The following is a 13,065-nucleotide window of genomic DNA, read 5'->3' as shown; positions in this document are numbered from 1 at the left end:
CAGCTCTGCCGTCACCACCTCTCCCACTCCCCTCTCTCCTCGGCAATCCTTCAGGCCGTTCCTTGTCACACATCGTCCCACATCGCTCCCTCCTCAGCCCCCCTTCCTCCTCATCGCCCCTCCCACGGCACTCCCAGCACACCGACCCTCCCATGGCATGCCATTACACACCCCCCCCCCACACCACCTCCTCTTCATCCCATTCCACGGCACCCCTCTCGCACCGCCGTCCCACAAAGCTCCCTCCACGCATCCCCTCCGTCTGATCGTCTCTCTTTCTTTCAGTAATTTTTTATTGATTTTTTTTTTAAAGCGTAAATACAGAGGAGAATTAGCTCAAGTATATATATCAGTAACAATATAAACCAAGATTAAGACAAACTTTGTCAAAGTCAAAGATATTGTTAAACTAGTATAAAAGATATAATAACAAAAAAAATGAAAATAGCAGCTCTCCTCTTACCAGTTTCTGAAGAGAAAGGAAAAAACATTGGGTTTTAAATGAAAAGAGAAAGAAAACAACCCACTACACCATAATAAAGCAAAAAAAAAACAGACTGGGTAGTCCAGGTTGACGATATGACCAAAAAAAAAGAAAGAAAGACTTTCTGATCAAATCTAAAACTTTTTTGGGGGAAAAAAAGATTAGAAGAGTAATAATGCCAATGAAATGAAAATTTTGGACAGAAGGTCGCCCCATACTTGCTCAAATTTAAAGGATGTATCAAAGAGAGGAGAAGTTGCACGATACGCGCAGCACGCGCGGCCGATCTGTCAGGTAGGGGACCGTGCACAATCCTGATTTGATGGAGAGGGGCGTGAGAGTACGGAGGAACATCTGGAGAAACTTCTGAAATGGCCGCTGTTACTGCGTGGTCTGGAATCTCCGGAGCTGAAGGCCCCAAACTCCTCGACTTTGCGTGTTTCAGCGGCCAGGGGGGGGAGGTCAAAGGCGCTCGGCAGAGGATGGCGCCCGGGTGGCTGTATCGGGGAGGCCGGTCGGAGGCTCGGAGTTTTCGGACGAACGGACTCGCTGTCGGCTGTGGTCGGCTGCTTCCAAGGCATCGGCAAGTTGACGGTGCCTGGAGGTTTATGGCAGGGAGTTTCTCCCTTTTGCCGCCTGCTATCGGTGACTCGGGAGTAGATCGACTCGGGGACTTTGAGACTTCTTTTTTACCGTGCCCATGGTCTGCTCTTCATCAAATTATGGTACTGCTTTGCACTGCTGTAACTATATGTTATAATTATGTGGTTCCGTCAGGGTTAATCAGGGCTAGAGAGCACCCATGTGGCTGTCCCCCTGAACAATCACTACCCCCGTTCGAATACTGTGGGTGGAAATGGCTTACCCAGCGGTTAGAAACAGCGGCTCGGAAGGAAGAAGGCAGCAGTGACGGGGGTCTCTGTCGTTTGGCGGGGGAGGGGGGTCAGACAGCAGATTCTGCGGACGCGGGGAAGAAACGCGGCTGCCCGTTTGCCTCCCAGGTGCCAGGGTCCGGGGACGGTTCCGATCGCATCCACAATATCCTGAAGTGGGAAGGAGAACAGCCAGAGGTCGTGGTACATATTGGTACCAACGACACGGGCAGGAAAAGGGAGGAGGTCCTGAAAACAGACGGCAGGGAGTGAGGAAGGAAGTTGAGAATCAGGACCACAAAGGTAGTGATCTCGGGACACATAGAACATAGAATAGTACAGCACAGTACAGGCCCTTCGGCCCGCAATGTTGTGCTGACCCTCAAACCCTGCCTCCCATATAACCCCCCATCTTAAATTCCTCCATATACCTGTCTAGTAGTCTCTTAAACTTCACTAGTGTATCTGCCTCCACCACTGACTCAGGCAGTGCATTCCACGCACCAACCACTCTCTGAGTAAAAAACCTTCCTCTAATATCCCCCTTCAACTTCCCACCCCTTACCTTAAAGCCATGTCCTCTTGTATTGAGCAGTGGTGCCCTGGGGAAGAGGCGCTGGCTGTCCACTCTATCTATTCCTCTTATTATCTTGTATACCTCTATCATGTCTCCTCTCATCCTCCTTCTCTCCAAAGAGTAAAGCCCTAGCTCCGTTAATCTCTGATCATAATGCATACTCTCTAAACCAGGCAGCATCCTGGTAAATCTCCTCTGTACCCTTTCCAATGCTTCCACATCCTTCCTATAGTGAGGCGACCAGAACTGGACACAGTACTCCAAGTGTGGCCTAACCAGAGTTTTATAGAGCTGCATCATTACATCGCGACTCTTAAACTCTATCCCTCGACTTATGAAAGCTAACACCCCATAAGCTTTCTTAACTACCCTATCCACCTGTGAGGCAACTTTCAGGGATCTGTGGACATGTACCCCCAGATCCCTCTGTTTCTCCACACTACCAAGTATCCTGTCATTTACTTTGTACTCTGCCTTGGAGTTTGTCCTTCCAAAGTGTACCACCTCACACTTCTCCGGGTTGAACTCCATCTGCCACTTCTCAGCCCACTTCTGCGTCCTATCAATGTCTCTCCGCAATCTTCAACAATCCTCTACACTATCCACAACACCAGAAACCTTTGTGTCGTTGTGGGATTACTGCCTGTGCCATGTGACAGTGAGTATAGGAATAGAATGAGGTGGAGGATAAATGTGTGGCTGAGGGATTGGACCGGGGGCAGGGATTTAGATTTCTGGTTCATTGGAACCTCTTCTGGGGCAGGTGTGACCTGTACAAAAAGGACGGGTTGCACTGGAATCCGAGGGGGACCGATATCCTGGCGGAGAGGTTTGTTAAAGCTATTGGGGAGAGTTTGATTCTGGACTAGTTCCTGAGGATTGGAGGGTGGTTAATGTAACCCCACTTTTTAAAAAAGGAGGGAGAGAGAAACCGGGGAATTATAGACCGGTTAGCCTAACGTCGGTGGTGGGGAAACTGCTGGAGTCAGTTATCAAAGATGTGATAACAGCACATTTGGAAAGCGGTGAAATGATCGGACAAAGTCAGCAGGGATTTGTGAAAGGAAAATCATGTCTGACAAATCTCATAGAATTTTTTGAGGATGTAACTAGTAGAGTGGATAGGGGAGAATCAGTGGATGTGGTATATTTGGATTTTCAAAAGGCTTTTGACAAGGTCCCACACAGGAGATTAGTGTGCAAACTTAAAGCACACGGTATTGGGGGTAAGGTATTGATGTGGATAGAGAATTGGTTAGCAGACAGGAAGCAAAGTGTGGGAATAAACGGGACCTTTTCAGAGTGGCAGGCAGTGACTAGTGGGGTACCGCAAGGCTCAGTGCTGGGACCCCAGTTGTTTACAATATATATTAATGACCTGGATGAGGGAATTAAATGCAGCATCTCCAAGTTTGCGGATGACACGAAGCTGGGTGGCAGTGTTAGCTGTGAGGAGGATGCTAAGAGGATGCAGGGTGACTTGGATAGGTTGGGTGAGTGGGCAAATTCATGGCAGATGCAATTTAATGTGGATAAATGTGAGGTTATCCACTTTGGTGGCAAAAATAGGAAAACAGATTATTATCTGAATGGTGGCCGATTAGGAAAAGGGGAGGTGCAACGAGACCTGGGTGTCATTATACACCAGTCATTGAAAGGGGGCATGCAGGTACAGCAGGCGGTGAAAAAGGCGAATGGTGTGCTGGCATTTATAGCGAGAGGATTCGAGTACAGGAGCAGGGAGGTACTACTGCAGTTGTACAAGGCCTTGGTGAGACCACACCTGGGGTATTGTGTGCAGTTTTGGTCCCCTAATCTGAGGAAAGACATCCTTGCCATAGAGGGAGTACAAAGAAGGTTCACCAGATTGATTCCTGGGATGGCAGGGCTTTCATATGAAGAAAGACTGGATGAACTGGGCTTGTACTCATTGGAATTTAGAAGATTGAGGGGGAATCTGATTGAAACGTATAAGATCCTAAAGGGATTGGACAGGCTAGATGCAGGAAGATTGTTCCCGATGTTGGGGAAGTCCAGAACGAGGGGTCACAGTTTGAGGATAAAGGGGAAGCCTTTTAGGACCGAAATGAGGAAAAACTTCTTCACACAGGGAGTGGTGAATCTGTGGAATTCTCTGCCACAGGAAACAGTTGAGGCCAGTTCATTGGTTATATTTAAGAGGGAGTTAGATATGGCCCTTGTGGCTAAAGGGATCAGGGGGTATGGAGGGAAGGCTGGTACAGGGTTCTGAGTTGGATGATCAGCCATGATCATAATAAATGGCGGTGCAGGCTCGAAGGGCCGAATGGCCTACTCCTGCACCTATTTTCTATGTTTCTATGTTTCTAATTGCTGGGGGGTCGGAACTGAACTGAAGAAACGTTGGAAGGGGTGGTTGGCTCACAAATAGAGAAAGCTTGAAGACACTGTGAGAGGGAGGATAGGCAGGTGATAGAGAAGGGACACGCTCACACCGATGGTTTGAAATGTGTCTATTTTAATGCAAAGAGTATTATGAACAAAGTGGGTGAGCTTAGAGCGTGGATCAGTACTTGGAGCTATGATGTTGTGGCCATTACAGAGACTTGGATGGCTCAGGGGCAGGAATTGGCTACTTTGAGTGCCAGGCTTTAGATGTTTCAGAAAGGACAGGGAGGGAGGTAAAAGAGGTGGGGGCATGGCACTGTTGATCAGAGATAGTCACGGCTGCAGAAAAGGAGGAAGTCATGGAGGGATTGTCTACTGAGTCTCTGTGAGTGCAAGTTAGAAACAGGAAGGGGTCAATAACTTTACTGGGTGTTTTTTTATAGACCACCCAATAGTAACAGGGAACTCAGGGAGCAGCTAGAGAGACAGATTCTGGAAAGGAGTAATAATAAGAGGGTTGTTGAAGTGGGAGATTTTAATTTCCCAGCTATCGATTGGCATTTCCCTAGCGTGAGGGATTTAGGTGGGGTGGAGTTTGTTGGGTGTGTTCAGGAAAATTTCCTGACACAATATGTAGATAAGTCTACAAGAGGAGAGGCTGCACACATCAAAGTTGCTGGTGAACGCAGCAGGCCAGGCAGCATCTCTAGGAAGAGGTACAGTCGACGTTTCAGGCCGAGACCCTTCGTCAGGACTAACTGAAGGAAGTGTGAGTAAGGGATTTGAAAGTTGGAGGGGCTGGGGGAGATCCAAAATGATAGGAGAAGACAGGAGGGGGAGGGATGGAGCCAAGAGCTGGACAGGTGATAGGCAAAAGGGGATACGAGAGGATCATGGGACAGGAGATCCAGGAAGAAAGACAAGGTGGGGGGGGTGACCCAGAGGATGGGCAAGGGGTATATTCAGAGGGACAGAGGGAGATAAAGGAGAGTGAGAGAAAGAATGTGTGTATAAAAATAAGTAACAGATGGAATACGAGGGGGAGGGGAGGCATTAGCGGACGTTAGAGAAGTCGATGTTCATGCCATCAGGTTGGAGGCTACCCAGACGGAATATAAGGCGTTGTTCCTCCAACCTGAGTGTGGCTTCATCTTTACAGTAGAGGAGGCCGTGGATAGACATGTCAGAATGGGAATGGGATGTGGAATTAAAATGTGTGGCCACTGGGAGACCCTGCTTTCTCTGGCGGACAGAGCGTAGGTGTTCAGCAAAGCAAAGAAGAGAGGCTGTACTTGATCTGGTATTGGGAAATGAACCTGGTCAGGTGTCAGGTCTCTCAGTGGGAGAGCATTTTGGAGACAGTGATCACAATTCTATCTCCTTTACCATAGTATTGGACAGGGATAGGAACAGACAAGTTGGGAAAGTATTTAATTGGAGTAAGAGGAAATATGAGGCTATCAGGCAGGAACTTGGAAGCATAAATTGGGAACAGATGCTCTCAGGGAAATGTGCAGAATTGTGGCAAATTTTCAGGGGATATTTGCGTGAAGTTCTGCATAGGTACATTCCAATGAGACAGGGAAAGGATGGTACGGTACAGGAACCGTGGTGTACAAAGGCTCTTGGAGATCGAGTCAAGAAGAAAACAAAAGCTTATGAAAGGTTCAAAAAACCAGGTCATGATATGGATCTAGAAGATTAAGGCAAGCAGGATGGAGCTTAAAAATGAAATTAGGAGAGCTAGAAGGGGCCATGAGAAGGCCTTGGTGAACAGGATTAAGGAAAACCTCAAGGCATTCTACAAGTATGTGAAGAGCAAGAGGATAAGACGTGAGAGAATAGGACCAATCAAGTGTGACAGTGGGAAAGTGTGTATGGAACCGGGGGAAATAGCAGAGGTACTTAATGAATATTTTACTTCAGTATTCATTACAGAACAGGATCTTGGCCATTGTAGGGATGACTTGCAGTGGACTGAAAAGTTTGAGCATGTAGATATTAAGAAAGAGGATGTGCTGGAGCTTTTCAAAAACATCAAGTTGGATAAGTCACCAGAACCGGATGAGATGAACCTGGCAATGGTCTTTGCATCATCAGTGGGGACGTGAGGGGTTCTGGAGGATTGGAAGGTTGCAAATGTTGTTCCCTTATTCAAGAAAGGGAGTAGGGATAGCCCAGGAAATTATAGACCAGTGAGTCTTACTTCAGTGGTTGGTAAGTTGATGGAGAAGATCCTGAGAGGCAGGATTTATGAACATTTGGAGAGGCATAATATGATTAGGAATAGTCAGCATGGCTTTGTCAAGGGCAGGTCATGCCTTACGAGCCTGATTGAGTATTTTCAGGATGTGACTAAACACATTGATGAAGGTAGAGCAGTAGATGTAGTGTATATGGATTTCAGCAAGGCATTTGACAAGGTACCCCATGCAAGGCTTATTGAGAAAGTAAGGAGGCATGGGATCCAAGGGGAGATTGCTTTGTGGATCCAGAATTGGCTTGCCCACCAAAGGCAAAGAGTGGTTGTAGATGGGTCATATTCTGCATGGAGGTCGGTGACCAGTGGTGTGCCTCAGGGATCTGTTCTGGGACCCCTCATCTTTGTGATTTTTATAAATGACCTGGATGAGGAAGTGGAGGGATGGGTTAGTAAGTTTGCTGATGACACAAAGGTTGTGGGTGTTGTGGATAGTGTGGAGGGCTGTCAGAGGTTACAGCGGGACATTGATAGGATGCAAAACTGGGCTGAGAAGTGGCAGACGGAGTTCAACCCAGATAAGTGTGAAGTGGTTCATTTTGGTAGTTCAAATATGATGACAGAATATAGTATTAATGGTGAGACTCTTGTCAGTGTGGACGATCAGAGGGATCTTGGGGTCCGAGTCCATAGGACACTCAAAACTGCTGTGCAGGTTGACTCTGTGGTTAAGAAGGCGTACGGTGTATTGGCCTGAATCAACCGTGGGATTGAATTTAGGAGCCGAGAGGTAATGTTGCAGCTATATAGGACCCTGGTCAGACCCCACTTGGAGTACTGTGCTCAGTTCTGGTCACCTCACTACAATAAGGACGTGGAAACCCCAGAAAGGGTGCAGAGGAGATTTACAAGGATGTTGCCTGGATTTAGGGGGCATGTCTTAAGAGAATAAGCTGAGTGAACTTGGCCTTTTCTCCTTGGAGTGACGGAGGATAGAGCACCTGATAGAGGTGTATAAGATGACGAGAGGCATTGATCGTGTGGATAGTCAGAGGCTTTTTCCCAGGGCTGAAATGGTAGTCACAAGAGGGCACAGGTTGAAGGTGCTGGGGAGTAGGTACAGAGGAGATATATGGGGTACGTTTTATACGCAGAGAGTGGTGAGTGCGTGGAATGGGCTGCCGGCGACGGTGGTGGAGGTGAATACGAGAGTCTTTTAAGAGACTTTTGGATAGGTACATGCAAAATAGAGGGCTACAGATAAGCCTGTAATTTCTAAAGTATCTATTCAGCATAGCATTGTGGGCCGAAGGGCCTGGATTGTGCTGTAAGTTTTCCATATTTCTACGTTTCCATGTTTCTGACAGACACATCATCCAAACAGAGTCAAACCAACAAAGATGAAACTGACCTCCAGCTGCCTGGGGCCGGGGTTCCGAGAGTCTCTGGAAATTAATTTCCACGTACGATACATCAGGTTCATCTGGGGACAGAACAAATGGGGCCAGACACAGAGTTCAGCTCCCTCCGCACCGTCCCATCACACACTCCCGGGGTCAGACACAGAGTGAATCTCCCTCCGCACCGTCCCATCACACACTCCCGGGGTCAGACACAGAGTGAATCTCCCTCCGCACCGTCCCATCACACACTCCCGGGGTCAGACACAGAGTGAATCTCCCTCCGCACCGTCCCATCACACACTCCCGGGGTCAGACACAGAGTGAATCTCCCTCCACACCGTCCCATCACACACTCCCGGGGTCAGACACAGAGTGAATCTCCCTCCACACCGTCCCATCACACACTCCCGGGGTCAGACACAGAGTGAATCTCCCTCCACACCGTCCCATCACACACTCCCGGGGTCAGACACAGAGTGAATCTCCCTCCGCACCGTCCCATCACACACTCCCGGGGTCAGACACAGAGTGAATCTCACTCCACACCGTCCCATCACACACTCCCGGGGTCAGACACAGAGTGAATCTCCCTCCACACCGTCCCATCACACACTCCCGGTGTCAGACACAGAGTGAAGCTGCCTCCGCACCGTCCCATCACACACTCCTGGGGTCAGACACAGAGTGAAGCTCCCTCCGCACCGTCCCATCACACACTCCCGGGGTCAGACACAGAGTGAATCCCCTCCACACCATCCCATCACACACTCCCGGGGTCAGACACAGAGTGAATCTCCATCCCCACCGTCCCATCACACACTCCCGGGGTCAGACACAGAGTTAATCTCCCTCCACACCATCCCATCACACACTCCCGGGGTCAGACACAGAGTTAATCTCCCTCCGCACCGTCCCATCACACACTCCCAGGGTCGGACACAGAGTGTATCTCCCTCCACACCGGCCCATCACACACTCCCGGGGTCAGACACAGAGTGAATCTCCCTCCGCACCGTCCCATCACACACTCCCGGGGTCAGACACAGAGTGAATCCCCCTCCACACCGTCCCATCACACACTCCCGGGGTCAGACACAGAGTGAATCTCCCTCCGCACCGTCCCATCTCATACTCCCACGGACAGACACAGAGCGAAGTTCCCTCCCTCTGCCCCTCTCACCCTGGGACGGAGACCGCGAGTCCGTCTTTGCGAACTTCACGTTCATGTAAGTCTCGCTGTTGTCCATCCTGTCGCCGATTCTCTGCGTCTCTGAGCCCAGAAAGGGGAAGCGACCGTTGTCAGAGGAAGCCGGCGTTGACAAGTTTGGCGGCGGGGGCGATGCGGGGGCGGTGTCAGACCAACTGCAGCAAACAGCAGGTGAAGGTCTGCTGCAGAGAGGAACCGAGAGCAGCGTCAGGAAGTGCGGGGGGCGGGGGGAGGGAGATTGAGGGTGTGCGGGAGGGTGGTCGAGTGAAATAAGGGTGGCCGGGGGAGGGCGGGGAATGAGGGCGAGAGGGGAGTGGATGACGGCGACAGAGTGGGTCGGGGGGGAGTGGGGAACGGGTAGAGAGGTGAGATGGAGATGAGGAGACGAGGGAGGGAGACGAATAGCGGGCGGGAGGGTGGCCGTGGAAGGAGAGAGGGTGAAAAGAGGGGGCAGGGAGAGATGGAACGAGAGGGGAGGTGGGAGAGAGAGTGAGTGGTACAGAGGGGAGGGATGAGGGAGAGGGTCTGTAGGGGAGGGATGAGGGAGAGGGTCTGTAGGGGAGGGATGAGGGAGAGGGTCTGTAGGGGAGGGATGAGGGAGAGGGAATGCAGGGGAGGGATGAGGGACAGGGTCTGTAGGGGAGGGATGAGGGAGAGGGAATGCAGGGGAGGGATGAGGGAGAGGGAATGCAGGGGAGGGATGAGGGACAGGGACTGCAGGGGAGGGATGAGGGAGAGGGAATGCAGGGGAGGGATGAGGGAGAGGGAATGCAGGGGAGGGATGAGGGACAGGGTCTGTAGGGGAGGGATGAGGGAGAGGGAATGCAGGGGAGGGATGAGGGAGAGGGTCTGCAGGGGAGGGATGAGGGAGAGGGAATGCAGGGGAGGGATGAGGGAGAGGGAATGCAGGGGAGGGATGAGGGACAGGGTCTGTAGGGGAGGGATGAGGGAGAGGGTCTGTAGGGGAGGGATGAGGGAGAGGGAATGCAGGGGAGGGATGAGGGACAGGGTCTGTAGGGGAGGGATGAGGGAGAGGGTCTGTAGGGGAGGGATGAGGGAGAGGGAATGCAGGGGAGGGATGAGGTACAGGGTCTGTAGGGGAGGGATGAGGTAGAGGGAATGCAGGGGAGGGATGAGGGAGAGGGAATGCAGGGGAGGGATGAGGGAGAGGGAATGCAGGGGAGGGATGAGGGAGAGGGAATGCAGGGGAGAGATGAGGGACAGGGAATGCAGGCGACGGAGGGAGGGAGGAATCGGAGGGGAGAGGATAGGATGGGAGGAAGTGAAGAGGCAGGGCGGGAGATAGGAAGGAGGGAAATATCGGAGAGGGGGGAGGATTAGTTTCCCTCGCACAGGGCTTCTATTGTCCTGGAGATTTGCATTGCCCCGGCTGGTTCCTGTTTGGCGAGTCGGACTCTCGCACACCGCTCCCTGCTCGTCGCCGGGGCCTCAGACGCCCTGCCTGCGGGAAGCCGGGGGCCCCAGGACAAGCCCCCAGACCCCACCGAGGTGAGTCGGCCCCCTCCCTGCGAGTGAGGTGAACAGCTCCCCTCGAAACTCGCTCCCTCCACAGCGCCTCCTCAACTTCCTCGTCCTTCCTTATAACGTGACATTCTCTCTCTCTCCCTCCCCTCTCCCCCTCTCTCTCCCCCTCCCTCGCGCCCTCCCTCTCCCCCTCCCTCGCCCCTTCCCCTCCACCTCTCCTCTCTCTCTCGCCTTCACCCTCACTCTCACCCCTTCCCCCTGATCTTACCACGCTTCCCCATCTCTCTGCCCCCTCTCCCTCGCCTCTCCCCCACCGGCACCACCACCCCACCGTCTCCCTCGAGAAACCCGTCACACGCCGACCACAGCCGCCCGCATTTTCCCCGTCCCCTCCACCTTCCGCCGGTGGGACGGGGGGTGGTGGGGTGGGTGAGGGGTGGGGGGGGTGTTTGGGGACGAGATGCCATTTAGACCCGGGTCATCTGATCTCACGTTCTCTCTCTCCCCCCCCCCCACAACCTTCCCCTTCTTCCCTCCCATCGCCTCATTACCCACCCTCCCCTCTCCATCACTCCTTCCCTCCCTCCTTCCCACCCACCCCAACCCCTTCTCTGCCGCCACACGTCTCCCCTTTCCCTGTCGGCCTCTCCCTCACTCCCCTCACCCCCACCACCACCTCCACCCCCCGCCACACCTAAACTCCCCTACCCCGACCTTATCCCCCGTCCCTTCCTCCTCTTCCTTCCCCTTTCCTCCCTTACAATCCCTCCCCCTCCTCCTCCCTCTCCCTCTCCCCCTCCCCCTCCTCCCTCCCCTCCTTCCCCCTCCCTCCCCTCCCTCCCCCCTCTCCTCCTCCCCTCCTCCCTCCCCCTCTCCCCTCCTCCTTCCCCCCTCTCCCCCTCCTCCCTCCCCCCTCCTCCTCCCTCCCCCCTCTCCCTCTCCCTCTCCTCCTCCCTCTCCCCCCCTCTCCTCCCTCCCCCCTCCCTCTCCTCCCTCCCCCCTCCCTCTCCTCCCTCCCCCTCCTTCTCCTCCCTCCCCCTCCTTCTCCTCCCTCCCCCTCCTCCCTCTCCTCACTCCCCCTCCTCCCTCTCCTCCCTCCCCTCCTCCCTCTCCTCCCTCCCCTCCTCCCTCTCCCCCTCCTCTTCCCTCCCCCCTCCCCCCTCTCCCCCTCCCCCCCTCCTCCTCCCTCCCCCTCTCCCCCTCCTCCTCCCTCCTCTCCCCCTCCTCTTCCCTCCCCCCTCTCCCCCTCCCCCCCTCCTCCTCCCTCCCCCCTCTCCCCCTCCCCCCCTCCTCCTCCCTCCCCCCTCTCCCCCTCCCTCTCCTCCCCTCCCCTCCCTCTCTCCTCCCCTCTCCTCCCTCCCTCCCCTCCCCCTCTCTCTCCCCTCCCCTCCTTCCCGCTCCACACCCCCCTCCCTCCCTGCCCTCCCCTCCCTTCCCTCTCGCTCCACACCCCCTTCCCTCCCTCCCCTCCTTCCCGCTCCACACCCCCCTCCCTCCCTCCCCTCCCTCTTGCTCCACACCCCCTTCCCTCCCTCCCCTCCCTCTTGCTCCACACCCCCTCCCTCCCTCTCTCTCCACCCCACCCACTCTCCTCCCCCTCCCCTCCCTCGCCTGCCCTCCCTCCTTCACTCGCCTCTCCTCCCTCCTTCCCTCCCCTCCCTCCTTCCCTCTCCTCCCCTCCCTCCTTCCCTCTCCTCCCCTCCCTCCTTCCCTCTCCTCCCCTCCCTCCTTCCCTTTCTCTCCACCCCACCCTCTCCCCTCCCCCTCCCCTCCCCTCCCTTCCCCCCTCCCCTCCCCTCCCTTCCCCTCCCTTCCCCCTCCCTCCTTCCCTCGCCTCCCCTCCCTCCTTCCCTCTCTCATCCACCCCTCCCTCTCTCTGCACCCATCCCTCCCTCCCCTCCCTCTCGCTCCACACCCCCCTCCCTCCCCTCCCTCTCGCTCCACACCCCCCTCCCTCGCCTCCCCTCCCTCCTTCCCTCTCTCTCCACCCCTCCCTCTCTCTGCACCCATCCTTCCCTCCCCGTTCTCCGCAGTTCTCGATGTCGAGCCGGGACCCGCGCTCTCCGGAGGGGCCCCACTCCTGGTCCGTTCTGATGAGGGAGCTCCACGGCGCCCTGTCCAGCCCGGCCACGGAAGCGGGCTCCCCGTTCCCCAGGGGCCTCGCCCGGCCGCCCGGGGACCAGTGGGACGGCGAGGAAACGGGTGCGGGCTACGAAGAGCTCGACTTCGGAGACCCACCGCCCTACCCCGCCAGCCCGACCGAGGAGAGGGTCCGGTCCCAGGCGGAGACGCCGGCCCCGCCAGATCTCACGGACCCTACCGGGGGCTGGAGGACCCAGGAGGACCTCCCGCCCCCGCCTCCCTTCCACGTACACCCCTGCCCGCCCTCGCCGCCGCCGCCCCCCGGCATCCCCCCGCCGGGCCCGCCGCCCCTCCGGCAGAGCGGCGAAGCTGAGGCGGGGAGGAGGAG

General features: G+C 54.7%; 1 protein-coding gene across 1 annotated transcript in view; it reads right to left on the bottom strand.

Annotated features, from left to right (window-relative positions):
• LOC134341559 (asialoglycoprotein receptor 1-like) overlaps positions 1-10,876 on the bottom strand; it is an 18,533-nt gene extending 7,657 nt beyond the window's left edge. Inside the window, exons 1-4 of the mRNA XM_063039425.1 lie at positions 10,864-10,876; positions 10,464-10,572; positions 9,084-9,265; positions 7,912-7,983 (exon numbers count right to left, since the gene is read on the bottom strand). Coding sequence (XP_062895495.1) covers positions 7,912-7,983; positions 9,084-9,265; positions 10,464-10,572; positions 10,864-10,876 — 376 coding nt within the window. The remainder of the gene's footprint in view (positions 1-7,911; positions 7,984-9,083; positions 9,266-10,463; positions 10,573-10,863) is intronic.
• Between the last annotated feature and the right edge of the window lie 2,189 nt (positions 10,877-13,065).

Source organism: Mobula hypostoma, unplaced genomic scaffold, assembly GCF_963921235.1.
Source record: "Mobula hypostoma unplaced genomic scaffold, sMobHyp1.1 scaffold_36, whole genome shotgun sequence".
Classification (NCBI taxonomy): Eukaryota; Metazoa; Chordata; class Chondrichthyes; order Myliobatiformes; family Myliobatidae; genus Mobula; species Mobula hypostoma.
The sequence above is the reverse complement of the archived record's forward strand: the minus strand, read 5'-3'. Positions and strand labels throughout refer to the sequence as shown.